The sequence below is a fragment of the Sorex araneus genome, chromosome 5 (assembly GCF_027595985.1).
Source record: "Sorex araneus isolate mSorAra2 chromosome 5, mSorAra2.pri, whole genome shotgun sequence".
Lineage (NCBI taxonomy): Eukaryota > Metazoa > Chordata > Mammalia > Eulipotyphla > Soricidae > Sorex > Sorex araneus.
The window spans coordinates 109,441,727-109,461,032 of record NC_073306.1 but is presented as its reverse complement, the minus strand read 5'-3'; the positions used below and the strand labels follow the sequence as shown (position 1 = coordinate 109,461,032).

General features: G+C 57.2%; 1 protein-coding gene across 1 annotated transcript in view; it reads right to left on the bottom strand.

The window, feature by feature from the left end:
• HK1 (hexokinase 1) overlaps nucleotides 1-18,523 on the bottom strand; it is a 65,322-nt gene extending 46,799 nt beyond the window's left edge. Inside the window, exon 1 of the mRNA XM_004617115.2 lies at nucleotides 18,365-18,523. Within this exon, the coding sequence (XP_004617172.1) occupies nucleotides 18,365-18,427 (63 nt within the window). The 5' untranslated portion in view covers nucleotides 18,428-18,523. The remainder of the gene's footprint in view (nucleotides 1-18,364) is intronic.
• Between the last annotated feature and the right edge of the window lie 783 nt (nucleotides 18,524-19,306).

Below are 19,306 nucleotides of genomic sequence, written 5' to 3'. Positions count from 1 at the left end.
TGCTGAAGGGGCTGGCTGGCAGCTCTCTGGCTGGGCTGGAAAGAAAGTGGGGGCAAAGGTGCCAGGTTCACTGGCACCACCCACCGAGCAGGCTCCCGCAGACTAAAGAGGGCCCCACCCAGCTTCCTGGGCGGCTCTCACCAGCCCTGGGAGAAGAGTTGGCAGCAGAGAGTGGATAGCGGGGTCCTTGACTCTGCAGAGACTTGTCTTGGGTGGTCCCTTCTGGAGACACGGCGGCGCGGGGAACCTCAGGACAGAGCACGAGCTCACCAAGCCCCCGACAAAGAGCGTCCAGCAGAGGGAAGAACTCACGGCCCACACCAGGGTCCGTGGGGACCTCAACCCCACCTCCTGTTCCCAAAGGAACGGGCACATTCAAGACTGGGCATGCCCAAGCGAACAGGCTGGCCATGGCACAAACACAGCCCGCACATGCTGAGGTGACCCCCTGTGGAAGGGGACACAGGATGGAAAATTCCCACCCCCTCTCTTGCCCACCCACAGAGAGGAAAGCAGCGTGACCGAAACAAACCTACCACGGGGAACATTTCACTGGCAAAGGAGACAGATCCTGGGCAGAAAGGGCTGAAGGAGTCTGCTGACCAGCGCCGGGCGCAGCGGGGAGCAACTCCCCTAGCATCCATCCCAGCACCCCAAAAGGGAAGAGAGGCGGCCAGAGAGACAGTACAGCAGCTAAGCCTTTTCCTTGCACAGGATTGGCCCCAGTTCAGTCCCTGGCACCACACATAGTCCCTTCAGCCTTGCCAGGAGTGACCTCTGAGGCCTACTGGATGTGGCCCCAAAACTCAAATTGTTTGTTTTGGGAGCACATCAGAGGTCCCGAACTACTTCCGGCTCTGCACTCAGGGATCACTCCTGGCAGGCTATGATCCACTCCAGAACGGACCATGTGGGATGCCGGGGCTCAAACCCAGGTCAGCTGCCCTCAAGACAAGCACCCTTCCTACTATGCCACATAGCTCTGGCCCCAGAATAATTAAATTTCGATTTGGGAAAAAAGAAAGACCTCTTGCTAAGGGCAGAACAAAGATTACAACAGTAGACTCACTCATCTTTTCTGGTTTGTTTTTGTGAGGCCCCTATGCAGGGATGATCAGGACTTACTTGTGGCTCTGTGCTCAGGGATCACTCCTGGTGGTGCTCGAGAATTGGGGTCCACACCTAGGCGCAAAACAAGCTCTTCGCTCACCGTCCCCTACCCCTCTGGCCCTCACTTGTCTTTCTTAGTGTGAGCGACCAGGAGGGAGAAGAACTGGGTGGTTATTAGCTTTAAAAACAGCTCCTACCGGGGCTGGAGTGATAGCATAGCGGGTAGGGCGTTTGCCTTGCACACGGCCGACCCGGGTTCAAATCCCAGCATCCCATATGGTCCCCTGAGCACCGCCAGGAGTAATTCCTGAGTGCAGAGTCAGGAGTAACCCCTGTGCATCGCCAGGTGTGACCCAAAAAAAAAAAAAAAAACAGCTCCTACCTGCAGAGGCCCTGCCTTTAGTGCACGGGAACTTCACGTAGATTTTCCCAGGAAAGGCCAGAGCTAATACAGCTGGGAGAGCATATGCCTTGCATGCAACTGACCCAGGTTTGATCCCCGGCATCCCATACGGTCCTGGGCCCCGCCGGGAGTAATTCCTAAGCGCAGAGCCAGGAGTAAGCCTGGGCACTGCCCAGTGAGGAACCACCAAATGAACAAACAACAGCAACAAAGAACATTTTTCCATCGGGATGGCATAGGAAGAGATGAAATGCGCTTGAGGACGCCAGGAACAGAGGCAACAGGTGAGTAACCCACTGGCTTCCCTTCTTGCAGTGCCACGGACCCCACGAGGGAGGCAAAAGACCATTATCTCCATTTTCCTGCCAAGGACATGGAGATCTGTGAGTCACGCAAAGTCACGCTGCCCACACGAGGGCCCAGCTCTAGATTCCAGGCCCCCTGGCCCTTATTCTGGGCTTCTGAAGGGTTTTTTTGTTTTGTTTTGCGTTTTTTTTCTGGGGGTGCTCCCAAGCAGTGGTAGGGGGATTGGGCGTCACTGCCTGAGATACTCACCACCTGGATGGGACACCTTGATGCTAAGGGCCCGCCAAGGGCGTTAACTGCTCAGAACCCAGAGGTGCCAGGGGACACCAGGGTCATACGTGGAGATGCTCAGGAGCCATATGGTTCCAGCGATCAAACCCGGGGCTTTGAGCATGCCAGGAATGTTCTCCCCCAGACCGGTATTTCTATTCTTCCTCATGCTGTGAAAAGAATAGGGCTATGGATGAAGAGAATTTGTTTCTGATCTAAGACCTGCCATGGATCAACTGTGTGACTTTGGGACAGTTACTTAACCTCTCTGAATCTTGACTTTTCTCCTTTTTTAATTTTTTTTTTTTTGCCATATGCAGATGTGATTAACCTGCACTCAGGGATCACTCCTGGCAGGACTTGAGGGACCATACGAAGTGCCAGGATAGAACCCCGGTTAGTCGTGCACAAGGCAAATACCTTACCCACTTTACTATCTCTCTGGTTCTCTGACTCTTCTTTTCCTTATTTTTAAGATGGAAAAGTATTATCTCACCTCAAAGATTAGCTATTGGGAATTTTTCAAATAATGTGCAAGAACAAGGTCATTGTTTCTGCACATTTTTTGACAAAAACCACTGTCCCACCCTCTTATCACATTATCTAAACATGTGATCTGCGTAAAGCACACGGTTATCTGAAAAATAAGAGAAATGCAAGCGTTATTGGCCCGTTTTACAGAAGAGAAAACTAAGAATCAAAGGTAGGTAGCAACGATGGCGAATACATCATCTCTAGCAAAACTCTTCTAAGACATTTGCACTGGCTTCTAAACTTTTTTTAAAGTGACAGTATGGATAAGAAATACACTTATTAAAAATATTCTAACAAGGGGCTGGGCCTATAGCACAGCAGGTAGGGCGTTTGCCTTGCACGCAGCCGACCAGGGTTCGATTCCCAGCTTCCCATATGCTCCCCCGAGCACCGCCAGGAGTAATTCCTGAGTGCAGGGAGGGAGTAACCCCTGAGCATCGCGGGGTGTGACCCAAAAAGCAAAAACAAAAATATCCTAACAACACCCACGTGAATAGAAGTAGAAAAAGGCATTCTCCCCGCAGTCTGCCCAGCCATGCCTGCTCCCGATGTTCTAGAACAGTCTTCCAACCTCAACCTCAACCAACACCCCCAGCCAACCGAGGCTGGTGTCTTCCGTTCCAGGAGCAGAACCACCGCACACACCCTTCTCCCAAACCCTGTCCCCCGGAGCTGCCAGCGGTGACCTCAGTCTTTCTCAGCCCACGCCGGGCCGAGGAAAGCGTGGACGGGGACCCGTGCCGCCAGGTGGACTCTGGTGGGCCCCCCTGCAGGGCGCCTCTTCCTGCCTGCTGTGTGGGAGAGGCCCTGTGGATGCTTTAAGTGTCCGGATGGGGGGCTGGAGCATGAGTACAGCGGGGAGGGCGTTTGCCTTGCACTTGGCTGACCCGGGTTTGATCCCTGGCGTCCCAGACGGATGGTTCCCCAGCACTGCCAGGAGTGATTCCTGAGTGCAGAGCCTGGACACTACCGCCTGGTGTGACGCAAAAAAAAAAAAAAAAGAAAAAAAGAGTGTCCTGTTGGGATAAAGAGGTGGGACCTCCAATGCCCGGGGGCGCACAGGGTGTGTCAGGAGCCAGAAGAGCTCCTCGCAGAGAGCAGTGATGGACCCAGGCCCCACGCCTCCGCCCAGGCAGCAGTGCGGCAGGAAACACCCAGCTCTGGGGCCTCGGCTTCCTCTGCGCTGGCCACAAACTGTCAGGTCACCAGGGCCAGGGGAGGAAGTGCCAGGGCCAGGGCCAGCCCACCTCTGCGGCAGGGGGGTGCCAGGAGGGCAGGCAGGCACCACCTCCACTCTAGTCCCAATCCCTCTTCCTGCCTGCCCCGGCCCTGGGCTGCCCCGAGTGACCCCTGAGGGCCTCTGGAGGTGACCCCAGGTATCCACTCTCCTGCTCAGGCCCCGGCAGCTGGCGCAGAGCAGGAAGGGAGGTGGGGGGGAGGCAGGGGGTGTCACATTTTTGACCCCAGTAGGAGAATCCTTTTCCTCCGGCCCCTTCTTCCTCCCTCTCAGGCGCACTCACTCAGGGGCTCTGTACCTCCTAGGTGCTTCCCAGGACAGCAGGGCTCCTACAACGGGGAGGGGCCTGCCTTGCACACAGCTAACCCTGCTTTAACTCCGGCACTGAATAGAGTCCCCTGAGCACAGAGCCAGGAATGACCCCTGGGCACAGAGGCAGGAGTGATCCCTGAGCACAGAGCCAGGAGTGACCCCTGAGCACAGTCAGGAGCACTTTCTGAGCACCACCAGGAGCAATCCCTCAGCACAGACCAGGAATGACCCGTGAGCACAGAGTCAGGGGTGATCCCTGAGCACAGAGCCAGGAGTGACCCCTGAGCACAGAGCCAGGAGTCAGCCCTGAGCACAGAGCCAGGAATGACCCCTGAGCACCACCGCATATGCTTCCCTCCCTACCCCCAGCCCCCAAGCTGCCTCCTCCCAAGCCCTCTTGGTCTAGCAACAGACTCTGGAGGCCTCTTCCCCCTCCCCCGGGCCCACCTCTGAACTCACCTCCTCGGAAGGACACGCCATGATGTGCCCCCCGCACACCGGCCGTCCCCCTCCTCAGCATCCCCTCGGCCGTCACTGTGCCCTATGTAGGCATGAACTTGCCCCGGCAGACGTGTGGTGCAGGGAGAGAGTTTCCTGGGCACTGCGGCCACGCGGGCATGGTCTGCACCTCCAACTAGACGCCGAGTGCCAGTGCCAGGCGCGTGGGGCCCATGCTCCGGGCCCGTGACCGTTCTGCTGGGCGGGGAGCGCTCTGGCCTGGGAGGTCTCCCGAGGGGCTGCGGCCTCAGATAAGCTCCCGGGCCCTTTCCCCGAAGGGCCCAGCCCTTCTCAGCACCAGCCCCTCAGGCCGTCTCCCAGGGCTGCGCTGTGGCTGCCTGTCCCCTGAGCGACCTGTTCTGGGCAACGGACTGGCCAATCGGGAGTCCCCCCACCCCACCCTCCAACAGCATGTGCGGTCACAGAAGGGCCCAACCAGGAGCGGGGACCCTCAGTCTGCCAGCCCAGCCTCCCGGGACCGCAGAACGCCCCCAAACTGCAGAGAAATGTGGGGCAGAGTGATAAACTGCACTCTGCAGGTCCCGAGAGAAAGATGCAGATGCAAACGGCTCCAAGGCAGAAAGAATGAACGGTGTGTGACAAAACACACCAAGGAAGGTCCCTTCCCCGGTCCCTGTGTCAGAGCTCAAACACTGGAGTTTTTTGGATTTGGGTTTTAAGGCCACACCTGGTGGAGTGTCAAACTAGGGTCATTCCCAGCTCAGGGATCTTTCCCAGAGGTGTCAGGGGACCAAGCAGGGTCGTGACACCCAGGCTCTGGGCCCGTTGAGCTATCTCTCTCCCCGGCCCTCGGACACAGCTCTTGGCACCTTATCTGTCATTTCATTTCTGCTTCTGACACTCCGCTTCAATGAGCGGTAGCTGGGGCCTCCAGGGAGCCTGCATGACGTCCACTCCCAGAAACGCCAACTTCCTTTCGCTCCCAGATCAGGAGGAAGGCAGGTGTCCCCTGCTCCGCTCTTGATGAAACTTGAGGCAAGGAGCCACCCAGAAGGGTCGGCATGGGCGGGCAGAACCAGACACTTCAACCAGCCCAGGCCCATCTGCACACTGGCCCGAGGTCAGCATTTTATTTGTTTTATTTGTTGTTGGTGGTTTGTTTGGGGGTCATAGCTCAAGGCTTACACACACTCCTGGTAGTGCTTGGGGGGCCAGATGTGGTGCCAGGGATCGAACCCAGGTTGGCCACATGCAAGGCAAGCGCCCTACCTGCTGTGCTATCTCCCCGGCTTCCGTTATTCACCCCATTTCACACAGCAGGACTATGAGGCCAAAGGCCACCAGCCCTCAGCAACCAGCGCCACTCTGGTTAATGGCTCTCCCGTGCCCTTGCTACCTTCTCTCAACCCCCTGACCGTCTTGGAGGGTGCTGTGAGGCCCAGCGTAAAACCCTCGAGGTCCTCTGGGTGACCTTGGCACCCACTCAGAGGCGTCTCCCCTGGGGTGGGTAAGAGAGGATGCGAACAAAGCTGTCACACTGCAGAGACTAAAAATAAAGGAGGCCCCGTCTCTCAAGGGGAAACAGGACGGCCCAGGAATGCAGCAGGGCGAGAACAACAGGCTTAATTCACAGCCTCATTCCACCCAGTGGTGCTGGCCTGGGCAGGGGCCAGCCTCCAGACTCAGGCCCAGGGTCCGGAGGGAGGAGACAAGGCTCACAAGGGCACTCCTGGTCTCCCTGAGGCCAGGCCCTCTTGGCAGAGGGAGGGCGCAGACACCCCCTGAGGACCCTCGGGGCACCAAGGAAGGTGCTTCTACTTCTGCATTTGCTTCCTGGTTTTCTTGCCAGGTCCCTCTGGACCGGAGTCGGTCTCAGGCACCCAGGGGCATGTGCCTCCATGCGGAGCCACACCCCACCCCTCGCTCCAGGAAAGCCACTCCCTGCCCTCCCCGGAGACAGCACACGGAGCTGCGCGGTACCGTGGGTTCCTCAGAACACGGGTTTGCCTGACACGAGGGGTGCGGCCAGGACCCACGCTCGGGAGTTTGCAGGCAAACACCATCCCATCTAACACGTAAAGAAACCGAAGCCCAGGGCCCTGGGTGGGCACCTACCAGCACTGCTCAAGCTGGAGAGACTGTGCAGAGATAAGGGCGGGGAGGGGGGCAGCGCCGGGGGGGGGGCTATTTGATGCATGAACCCGGGATCCCGCAGGAGCCCACTTCTCAAAACCTTAAGTGCCTCTGTCTAAGTCCAGAGTCATGGAATTCACTGTCGTCAGCACTACAGCCCCCGCACACAGAATGCAAGCCAGAGAGACTCTTCTCTGGGGACGGGGGTCACCAGGGTCGAAGCCAGAGCTGGTGAGGCTCAGGGCTTACTTCTGGCTCTGGGCTCAGAGGTCGTTCCTGGGGGTGGGGGCTCAGAGTACCCTATTCAGTGGCAGGGATCAAACTGGGGCCGGCCACATGCCATTTCTACACGATCTCTCCGAGCTCACAGACCCTATTTAAGTGTTCTTTCTAGTAGCCACAGTTAAGAAAACAAACCCCAAATAAGAAACACAGGACGCTCATTTTCATGATTTTCTCATCCCGTTAAATCAACATATTTATCCCGTGTAGTCTGTATTTCAAAAATCATCAATGAGCAATATTGTAGATCCTTCTGTTGTACAAAGTCTTAGCACTTAAGGGGGAAAAAGTTGACAATTTGGGCCATGAGGAGGCATTTGTAGCAGTCTGAAGCCAGCGGGGGAGGGGACACGAAGGGGTTCTTCTTTCCTTCCCCGTGGGCTGGAAGGGCTTGTGGCTCCCAGGCCATCAATACCCCGTCAACAGTCCACCCATAGCCCAGGCCCTGGCACAAGAGCAGGCTTAGGAGCAGGCCGGCAGCCAGCCCAACAAACATCTCAGCCTTTTCCGTTCTGCTCCCAACCTTGTGCCAGGGACCCAACCCAGGGCCTCATGCACATGCGGCATGAACTCTGTGGCTGAGCCACATTTCCAGCCCAACAATTTTATACTTCCAATTTGCGTTCTCTCAACCCAGAATGTTTCCGCCTTAGGGTCTCCAGAGTTCAACTATGCACTTCTCTTGGGGTCTGAGCGACAGCTCAACTGGCTGGGCCTGTGTTTTGCATGCAAGGGGCCCAGGCTCGATCCCCAGCACCACACGCTTCCCAGAGCACTGCTGGGAGCAACCCCCAAACACAGAGCACTTCCAGCTGTGGCCCAAAACACAAAAATTTAAAAAAATAAAATAAAAAGTAGGGGTGAGAGAGAGAGAGAGAGAGAGAGAGAGAGAGAGAGAGAGAGAGAGAGAGAGAGAGAGAGAGAAGAGAGAGAGAGAGAACACAGCGGGTAGGGTGCTTGCCTTGAACTTGGCAGACATGGGTGTGATCCCTGGCTCCACATATAGTCCTCCGAGCACTGCCAGGAGTGATCCTGAGCACAGAGCCAGGAAGAATGCACTGCTGGGCATGACCCTCAAGCCAAAACAAACACACACAAACACTAAAATAGGTATTTTCTATTCAGCCCTGAAGTTAGGGATTACCTTAGGCCCAGCAGGCAAAGACAAATCCTTTGTTCCTTTAAGTGATTACTTCCTTAGGGGCCACAGTGCTGGAGGCTGGTGGGGAGGGGCTGCTCTGACCTAGCAGGGATGCTCAGGTGCACCCCGGCAGCAGTGCCCACAGGGGTCACACGCTTGCTGGGGGCTGCACTCCTGCCCAGCCATGCTCGCACACGTGGCTCTGCACCAGGGACCGTCCACTCTACTGTGGTACCTAGTGTGTCCCAGCAGCTGAGCCACAGGACCACGCTTGACACGTGTGCAGCACTGGATTCACCTCCTCACACACCCCTTTCCATTATGGGGGGGGGGGGGGGGGTGCACCCAGTGGTGCTCAGCAGACTATGCACAGGCAGTACCAGGGGTCAAATCCAGCTGCATGCAAGGCAGGGGCCTAACCCCTGTGTTCTCTCCAGCCTCTGACAAGACTTTAATGTAAAAATGTCCTCTACTGAAAATATCCCAGACCTCACCGGGGAGGGTCAGAGAGGCAGTTGATAGAGGGGCTCCTGATTCAGTGCCCCCTGGGCTGCCCTGAGCTTAAACCCTAAAAATATCAATTGGGTTTCTTTCTTCAATACAGCCTTGATTTTTTTTTAATGTGTTGTTTTGTTTGTTTGTCCATTTGTTTTTTGGCTTTTGGGGTCACACCTGGCGATGCTCAGGTTAGTTACTCCTGGCTCTGCACTCAGGAATTACTCCTGGAGGTGCTCAGAGGATCATATGGGATGCAGGAGACGGAACTTGGGTCAACCGCATGCCAGGCAAATGCCCCACCTGCCGTACTATCACTCTGGCCCTGACTTTTTGTTTGTTTAAGTCACTCAAGTGCACATCTGATATCAGACTTGCTACTTCTCAAGTGCAAGAGGCCACAGGTAGCTGGGGCCACTGCTGTGGGCAACCAAGGCTACAGTCACGTCCCCAAGCTGGGGCCTGGCCCTGGAGGTCACAGCAGTGCACTGGGAAGGCTGGAGCCCTGCGCCCCCAACCTCTCCCCTCACGCACGCCCCGAGCTGCCCGAGGTCATCAGGCTGAAGTGCCTCTCCACCCAGGTCCGGCTGCTTCCCTGCCCCTTCTGAGCCCGCAGGCCCCAGGAGAGCCTCAGGACCACCCCCCACAGGGACACTGCTGGGAAAGCAGCCAGGCTGGAAAGATTTTTGACATCAAGCGCAGGAAAGCTCTTTGGAAGCAGAACCAAACTCTGCCACCAAGGTGAGGCCCTACCTCCGAGCCACTTATCCCTCCCCTCTAGCAAAAGGCGTCTGACGGAGGAGCGGGGCTGAAGGCCAGCCCCACGTGTCAGCCTGGAGCGCCGCGGCTCCGGGGGACTCCCGAGGCCGGGAGAGCGCCGAGCCGCCTCCGGGGAGTGGGGGGAGGGACGGGGTGTCCGCCTGAGGCCAGCAGCGCCAGCCCTCCCCAGGGTCTCTTTCAAATGCAAACAAGGATGGGGGTTGTGGGGCAGAGGGCAAGGGTCCCGGGAGGAACTTAAAGAACTGGGGTAAGTCCCTCGTACTTGACAGTAAAGGACTAAGTTTTCTTCCCAAGTGGAGAAAAGTTTGGTCTGCGAGCAATTTTGGGGCGAGCAACTTGTGGATGGAAGATGGTGTACTAGGGTCCAAGGGAAGCCTTGAGGGGCCCTTCCCTACCAGTTCATAGTACCACCTCCAGCTCTCCCCTCCCTCCCCTAGCTCTGCCCCACCCCCACCAGCCCAGCTGGACCCAAGCCTCATCAGTTTCCCCAAACACAGGTTTTGAAACCCGGGTGGGTGCCTGACAAGGTCCCTGTCCTGGGCATTTCTGTGCTTGACAAGTCACTTGTTTCTTTCTTTCTTGTTTTTTTTTTTTTCCTTCAGAAGTCTGAGGAGGGAGCAAGGGGCAGGGTTGGGCCACACCAGCCACTCTGGGGACCAGACGCGATGGATAGGCTCCCAAGCCCTGATTACGAGTGGAGAGTCAGCTTCAGCACTTACCGGGTGTGGCCTAAAACAACATCAATAACTAATTTTATTTATGAAGGGAATCATAACTTTCTTGTTTTAAAAGGGTGGGGGAGCAGGAGCCCTGCCTTTGACCCCGTGGGTCTGAATAGTGACTTGCCATTGACCATCTGAGCCTCGGGGTTCTCAGCCACAAAGGGAGCCGTAAATAGCACCCCCAGCCCCCAGCCCCAAATCCCCCATGAGGGCATGGCTCCATGGAATGCCTTTAGCACCCCCCTGGCAGCAAATAAGACAAGCAGGGCAGGCTGGCTTCTGGAAAGTGCTCTCTAGGAACAATTAGGAGACCTGTATTGGTTTCTGCCCCTGCTGGGGGGGCAGGGGGCAGCCATAATAAAGCCAGGAAGCAGAGGAATGTGAGGGGCCTGGGTGCACGGGGCTGGCTGCTGCTGGCTGCACTCTTCATCTTCCCCCGCCCGGGCGGCCTGGCCTCTCCTTTTAGGGAAGACAGTCGGAGACCACTGCTGGCCTGCGCTGGGCACGTTTCGGAGGACCGATAAGCCAGCCCTGATGAGGGTCAGACCTGCCCAGGAAGAGAGGGTGTGCAAGGGAGTGTCATTCCCAGGCACATTTCACAGATTCACCCACAGGAATCGGGGCCCCGGAGAGTCCTCCTGAAGCATTTCTCGGCCTCGGCTCCCCCCTCCTCAGCACGGGCGAACGTGTGAGCAAGGCACTGTGACACAGGCACTGTGGGCTCCAGTAACTGCAGCCCAGCAGCTCTGCTTGATCAGGTCAATTAGGAAATGATTTGTCTCCTTTCAACCCAAGCTCCAATGCAGTCCTATGAATGGAAGTGACTAGTCTCACACTTTTACCAATGATCTATTCGTACACGGTTAAAGGCCTGACTGCACTAGGGGTACCTGTGGGAGGGAGAACCAGGACCAGCTTCTTTGGTTTTAGGGTCACACCTGGCAGTGCTCAGGGCTTACTCCTGGCTCTGGGGATCTACGGGGTGCTGGGGCTCAAACCTGGGTCCACAGCGTGCAAGGCAAGCATCCTACTTGCTGTACGTCTCTGGCCCCCGGGAATATAAGCCTCCCTGAGCCTGGAGAGGAGAAATGTAGCCAAGGCTTGAAGCTGGGAAGACAGCAGAGGCCCCCGCAGCAGTGTCAGCCCGAGGCCCAAGAGCCCAGCAACTGAAGGGCGGTAGAGGACCACCATCACTTTATGTGCTGGGAAGAGAACGGGGCAGCCAGAGAGAGGGACTCAGGGTGGGTGTTCACACAACGTTAGCCCAGAGAGTGGTTTAACTACAGGAAACAGAGGCATATGGATCAACGTGGGGGAAATATCCCAAATATAGACTCTCGCTGAGCTTACGGGGCTGGAGTGATAGTACCGCAGGGAGGGCGCTTGCCTTGCACGCAGTTGACCTAGGTTCAATCCCTGGAGTCCCATAAGGTCCCCTGTGCACCTGTCAGGAGTAATTCTGGAGTGAAGAGCCAGGGGGGGAACACCTGGGTACGGGCTGGGTATGGCCCAGGGCAAAAAGGGGATGCTGAGCTTAAAAAAAAAAATCACTGTATCACTGTCATCTCGTTGCTCATCGATTTGCTTGAGCAGGCACCAGTAACGTCTCCATTGTGAGAATTGTTACTGTTTTTGGCATATCAAATACGCCACGGGTAGCTTGCCAGGCTCTGCCGTGCGGGTGAGATACTCTCGATAGCGTGCCGGGCTCTCTAAGAGGGACGGAGGAATCAAGCCCGGATCGGCCACGGGCAAGGCAAACACCCTACCTGCTGTGCTATCACTCCAGCCCAAGCTTGAAAAAATAAATAAAAGTTGCAAAACTTTAAAAACTTATAAAAGATACATACAATACAGCAACATTTACAAAAAGTGAAAACCATACAAGGTTATATGATTTTATACTGCTTAAAGATACATGTGTAATAAAAGTATATAAACAAGAGGGGGCCAGAGAGGACAGCGGGGAGGGCACTTGCCTTGCATGCTCCAGACCCTGGACCCCAAATTCCCATCAGAAATAATTTTTTAATACAGAGCCAGGAAGGAATAAATCCTGAGCAAAGCGAGTGTGTACCCCGCCGCCCCACAAAAAATAACCAAGAATATAAAAACATGGATGTTGTAGGCATGAGAGCTCGATGAGAGAGGGCCTTGAAGGCTTGAAGCCACTGGATTTGATGACCAGCGCCACTCCACATGCTGAATGCCACGGGGTATCACTGACATTGGGATCCCCATGCAGCAACAAAGGGTGTGATCCAATGCACAGCAACCAGAGGATGGAGCAGCACAACCACACAAACCCAGTCACCACCACAACAGAAAGGGGGGAAGCTGCTCACAGAAATGACAAGAGCAAACATTAATGGGAACACGAAATAGCCAAACGCAGTGCGGAGGTTTGAAACTGAAGAGGAGCGCCTGGGAGTTTCCATCAGTCCCAAGAGGAATGGTACTTGTGCCCGCTACTTCTCCGGCTGAGTAGTGGATACACAGGTGTTATGTTAGCCTCAGTCATTTTTATGTACCTCAGATACGTCCTACTGAAAAACTAACAGGGCGGAGAGATAGTACAAATGGTAAGGCACTTGCCTTTGCATGGGTTCAAATCTCCAGCACTACCTGTGGTCCCCTGGGCCTCATGGGAAGTACCCCTGAGCACAGAGCCAGGAGTAAGCCCTGAGCACTGCTGGGTGTCGCAAAAAAAATAGGCATGGCCCAAAGAAATAAAAATTAAAAGTTGCAAACAAATGTACTGATGGGGGGGAGGGTTGGGGATATTACATGATAGAACTTGAGAAAAAAAATTCACTGCACCAACAGAGTTGGGTTTCTCTCGCAGAGAAGAAGCAGAGGGAGCAAGAGCGGCCCTCCGGAGCCCTTCAGCCTGTTTTAAGACCTTAGGAAAGTCACATTTCCTCTGGGCCTCCAGCACTTGTTTCCAAATGGGGAATTCAAGTCTCTATCGAGAGGCAGACAGCAGGATGCCCGAGGGAGGAGCAGGGCGGGGAGGAAGCCTGGGGATAAGACTTCCTGTCCTGGCAACCTCACCGAGGTTTCTGCAAGGTGAAATGTGGGTGCACCCCATGTTAGAGTAGTTATGCTTATTGTTAGATGGGGGAGGAGGGAGGGGCATGCACACCCGCACACCCGTGCACACCTGCACACACGTGCATGCACACAGAATACAACACCCATACAGTATCTGGGACTGCTTAGATCTGACCATTAAAAGGAGGGTAGGGCACTATACTATGGAAAAAATAAAAATTACTATATCACTGTAGCACTGTCATCCCATTGCTCATCAATTTGCTTGAGTGGGCACCAGTAACATCTCCATTGTGAGACTTGTTACCGTTTTTGGCATATCAACTGAGATACAGGTAGCTTGCCAGGCTCTGCTGCGCGAGCTCGATACTCTCGGTAGCTTGCCAGGCTCTCCGAGAGGGATGGAGGAATCGAACCCAGGTCGGCAAGGCAAACACCCTGCCCGCTGTGCTATCTGCCTGCACGGCAGAGCCTGGCAAGCTACCCGTGGCTCAGTCAATATGCCAAAAATAACAAGTCTCACAATGGAGACATTACTGGTGCCCACTCAAGCAAATTGATGAGCAATGGGATGACAGTGAAAGAAAAAGAAAAAAGAAAAATTGCGTTGTAATTTGTAGGGCACTTGTCTTGTACACAACAGACCTGGGTTCAATATCCTGCATCCCATATGGTCCCCACCCCACCTCCCTCACCCAGCACCACTTCTAAACCAGAGATTTCCACCCTCCACCCCAAGCCCCCCTCTGAGGTGAGGCTGCAGACACCTACAGGGCTCCCGGTGTTTATCATACAGTGAACCATAACTTCTCCTCCCCGAGAAGTTCTGCCTGCTCTCCAGTTCCCTGCACAGAACTAAGGACGCAGCTTTTCATCAGAAACAACTGTGTTCCCCACTCAGATTTGATCCTAGAAACTTCTAGCAGTAACCCCGCACTGTGCCCTGACCAGGGGCGACGGCCGCCTCGCGGTATTTCTACCAGCAAGACTCCTGACTCAAGCCCACTCGGAGGCAGTCGCCGGCACGCCACAGCAGGCTGGGGAGGAGAGCTGGGGCGTGGGAAGACAAGAAGCAGGCCCAGATGTGAAAGTCCCTCACACCCACCCACTCTCCGGCTTACTCCCTCACGACGGTCCCAAATTATCAGACCGAAGGCAGCCGCCTCTCCTGGCAACGTGCGGAAAACTCTGCCACCACTTTGTTCCCCTGTAAATGGCCGTCTCCCTGGGGCCACCGGGATGCCCACCCGGAGGGTCGAGGAGCTCACCACTCTGACCAGCCCGGAGGAAGGAAATCTCCGCTTCCACTGGAGACCTGGTTCCGACTCCCCGGGATCCCTCCTCCAGCCCTAAGCACACCACACACTCACCCTTCGCTGGCTTCCAAACCCTTCTGCTAAAACTGGCGAGACACACACCACCAGTCACCTGGGGTCAAAGGAGTTAGTCCATGTCTGGGATCCCGACGAAAGGGATCTTTCCCTAAGCACATACATGCCTTCTTTCCCTTAGAAAAGCAGAAGAGGGTCAGAGAGAGAGTACACGGGGTAAGGCGCTTGCCTTGCCTGGGGCCGATCTGGGTTCAAGCCCTGGCCACCCCACAGTGTCCCCTAAGCCCTGCCAGAAGTGATCCCTGAGTGCAGAGCTGGGGTAAGCCTCAAGGCATTGCCAGGTGTGCCCCCCCCAAAAAAAAACGAATAAAAAGAAAATGTATGTGTTATGCTCTGTTCAGACCAATGTCACAACATCTCTTTCACAGTCCCCCATCAATCAATCTGACAGCCACAGTCTGGGGAACAGGGCTCCATCCAGAAAGCTAGACATTTGACCTATTTCAACTCAGGCCAAATTTATTATCAGTCAAACCGAATCGTCTGAATTTATTCATATCTACTATATGTAATGGACTGGAGCGATAGCACAGTGGGTAGGGCATCTGCCTTGCACATGGCCGATCTGGGTTGATTCCTCCGTCCCTCTTGGAGAGCCCGGCAAGCTACCAAGAGCATCCCGCCCACATGGCAGAGCATGGCAAGCTACCCGTGGTGTATTCGATATGCCAAAAACAGTAACAAGTCTCACAATGGAGATGTTACTGGTGCCCGCTCGAGCAAATCGATGAACAACGGGACGATAGTGCTACTGTATGTAATGCTGAACTACCTATGTGTCTCGTGGGCAGCAGGGAGAAAAATGACTCCCTTCTCCTGGTGATTTCTGCATCCCGAGCAATCTGGAAGACCTTCCCTGACCCCCACCCTATCTACCCTCTTCCCCTCCGCAGGCAAGAAGGCAAGAAGATAAAAGTGGGGAGCCCCGAGGATGCCGTCTTGGGAGCCCCAAGGGCTGCCGGGAGCTGAAGGGCTGAATCATTGCCGCCTCCCAGGCTGGAAGGTCCGAGGTACCGTGTCTTCGCTGGGTCTCTGCCAGGCAGCAGGCAGCGCCTGGCTCTCAGTGGAGACAGAGGGCTTAGCACCCTGCACCCACACGCAGAAGTTTCACACGGTAAAGTGACTGGCACAAAGGCTGAGTTCCAGGAGAGCAGATGCAGCCCCGCAGCCACACAGGTGGGGGGTGGGGAGGGGGTGCGGGGAGAAGGCCGATGACAGGGTCATGGGAACAAGCACCCTTTTGGTCTCCAGACCCGACCAGGAAGCTTCCAGGGGCCACGCCCATGAATGACTGTGCCACAGCCCACCAGCCACACACTCAGCCCAACTGGAGCAGCATATAGAACCCATGATGACATGCAAGAACACCCATGTTCTACTTTTCATTTTATTTTGTGGTTTAGGGGCCATCCCCCGCTGTGCTCAAGGCTCTGGGATCAGAGATAATCCCTGGGAGTGCCAGGGATCAAGCCGCAGTCACATGCACGGCAAAAACACCTTACTCCCTGTAATCTCCCCAGTCCCATCCTGATGCTTTAAGGGGTTTGCCCCTCGGGGGCTACTCCTGGCTCTGTGCTCAGGGACCACGCCTGCTGGTGCTCAGGATATGTTGTGCTGAAGATTCTAACTGGGGTCAGCCGCATGCAAGGCAAGCGCCCCATCTCCTGTACCATGTTTCCGGCCCCCGGCCCATTCGGGTTCTGAGCATCTCGTGACCAACAATATTACCTGGGAGAACTCAGATCTGATGACCCTCCTCCGCAGGCAAGGTAGGAATGTCAGAATACCAATCTCTGAGGAGGAGCGAAGGAAGGACCCAATAATACAGATGTCACACCAAGGGGGGGAATTACAGGAGCCCGGTGGGTCGAACATGCGTGGATCAACGTGAGTCAGGCCACCTTGGGCCATACTGGACATGATGGGCCTGATAAAATAGGTCCCTTGACTGCAATCCAAACTTCAGTCCAACTCAGGAGAAACCACCGGGGCTGGGGGTCGGGTGTTGTGGCTGTCCAAGGCTTAAATCGTCCAGGTCCCCATTCCTGGGATCTGGTGACACGTGGAGAGCACGGCAAAGTGGCGCCACCTTCCCGAGTGAAAAGGAAACAGCCACAATGACACAGAGCATGGAAACAACTCCTGCAGTGCAAAGACTGGGGCTCCAGGGCAGGCCCAGGCACAGAATGCTCCCCAGAAATAAGCAGGAATTCCCGTAGCTGACCTTCAGAGCCATCTCCGTCACTGCTATCTGGTTTCTGGGCCACACCCAGCAGTGTTGGGGGACGGAGAGGGGCTGGTGCTAGGTGGTCATTCCTGGCCAGGCTTGGGGTATGCTGGAGACGGAAGCCAGAGCTCCCATCAGCCCTCTGGGCTATCTCCCTGTCTCTGTCATGTCAAACTGGGAGCCGCCATGGCCCCGGGCCTGCTTCCAAACCACCCCCAGATGGGCCCCACCTATGCAGGACCCACAATCCCAGCAGCAGCCCCAGCAGCCCCAGGACCTTCTCAGCTCCTGCCTCTCGGGTGACTTCTAGGAGGAGAGAGTTCTCCAGGGCTAGAGGGGGCGGGTTCTGGGTCACACCCAGGCCCCGCCTCTAACTCAGAGGTGCCAAGGATGAGGTCCACGCCCTGGGCAGGCCTGTTTCCCATTGTGGAGAGGAAGAAAATGGAGCATCCCTCGGCTGGCAGGGCTGCAGAGCCAGTCCATCCGCCGCTCAGCCTCTCACCGGGAAGGGGCACCCGCTGTTTGAACTCACAGCCAGGCTGACTTTTGCCGGTCGTAAACCAGGGTTTGTGCTGGCGGTAAGATCAGCCCCATGGGGCGTGGGTAAGCCAGGTGTCTCTCTATGCCAGGCTGGGCACGGATAAAATGCCGACATGCCTAGACGGTTTCTTAAAAAAAAAATAATAATAATAATAATAATAATAAATACATTGATTGGCAAAGGCGGCGTTAGGGCGAGAGACACTTTTCAAGCCCTGCCGGCAGCCTGTATTTTCATGTTTTATGCTCGCCCGACAGGTGTGCGCGAACGGAGATGCATCCCAAGTGTAGGGACCCGGTCTCCAGCATCATGTCTAGGCCTCCATCCGCCTCAACAGCCAGTCCCGACTTCAGGCTCCGGGGCTGATTGGAAATTATAGCTTCAGCGAGTGCACGAGCAGAAGAGGAAGAAAAAAAAATTCCATTCACACATGCCGCTCCAGACCTGAGGCCTAGGAGCAAAGTTTCCGGTGGCCGCGGCGCCCCTCCCCGTTCCGGGAAGCCCAGCAGCGGGTCACCCCGTCCTCAGTGGAAGGAGCAGGCGCAACAGCTGGGGTGGCAGCTTCCCCGCGGCCGCGACGCCCTCCCCGGGAACCCCCAAATATGGGATGCCTGGCCTCGGGCCAGCACTCAGGTCGGCGGCGCGCTCGGCTCCCCGCATCCCGGGGACCGCTCCTCCGCCCACGGGGCTCGGACCCTGGCCAGCAGAGGCCGTGCGGACGCGCCCGCGGGGGGCTCTGCGGGCCCCTCCCGGCGTAGCCCCGGGGCCCGGCTGACATCAGGGCAGTTTCAAGGACACTGCAGCACGCAGCCGGGTCTCGGGGCGGGGGCGGGAGGGGGGTCTTCTCCCCACCTCCAGCCACCACCCGATCGCAGCCGCGTCTCCACCGCGGCGGCGGGCGGATGCCGGGACGCAGGGCGGCGAGCGGGGCGCGGGCGGCGGCGCGGGGCGGGCGGGGGCTGCTCACCTTCTTGACTTGATCATCCTTCAGCTCGGTGAAATAATAGGCCAGGAGCTGCGCGGCGATCATGCTGGCGGCGGGCGGCGCGGGGCAGGCAGGCGCGGAGCCGGGGTGAGCTGTGGTCCTCCTCGGGCGGCTGCTCGGCGGCTCCTCCCCCTCCTCCTCCTCCCCCTCCGCCTCCTCCGCGCCGTCCTCCCGCGGCTCCTCCCCCCGGTCCGCGCGCTCCCCGGCTCCGCGCTCCCGTGGCCCGGAGGGTGACAGCCAGCGGCCGGGCCCACCTCCCGGGCGCCCATTGGCTGCCGCGCGCCTCCGCGGCGCGGGGAGGCGGGGACGGGGGCGGCGCGGCGGGATCCCCGCGGCCGGGCATCTCCCGGCACGTCCCCCACGTAGGGAGGCGGCGGCGCGCACCGTCACGCGTGCCCGGCCCGGGAAGTACGGGCTGCGGAGCGCCCTGGAACGCAGGAGGGCTGCGCCAGGGCCCGTGGAAGGCGAGCGGGGCCTGGGGACGCGCTCCTCGCACCCCGTTTCTCCGCCACCCCGCGGCGGTGCCCCACTTAGTGCCCACGGGCAGCCCGGTCCCCCGCAGCCTCCCGGTCCGGGCCGCGGAGCTGCGCGGCGCGCCCCACCCCACCTCCGGAGATGCCCGAGGGCGCGCGGCTGGCACCGCGGCTCCTCCCGGGCCCTGCGCGCAGCCTGGCGTGGGCCCAGGCCCGGCGTGGCCTTACTCTCCGCCCCGGGGGGCACCGTGGAGGCCGGCCGAGGTGCCATCTTTCGGCTCCCCCCCCCCCCGGGGAAGTGAGCCCCCCACGCCGGAAGGAATCCCTGGAAAATCGCTTCAGCGTGGGGGAAGAGGCGGTGCCGCGGTGTTTTTGTCGCTATTGAGGCTGAGAGCAACCCTGGGATTCCAAGAGTTGGTGCCCGTGTGTGCCCGACTCTACCCGGAGCTTT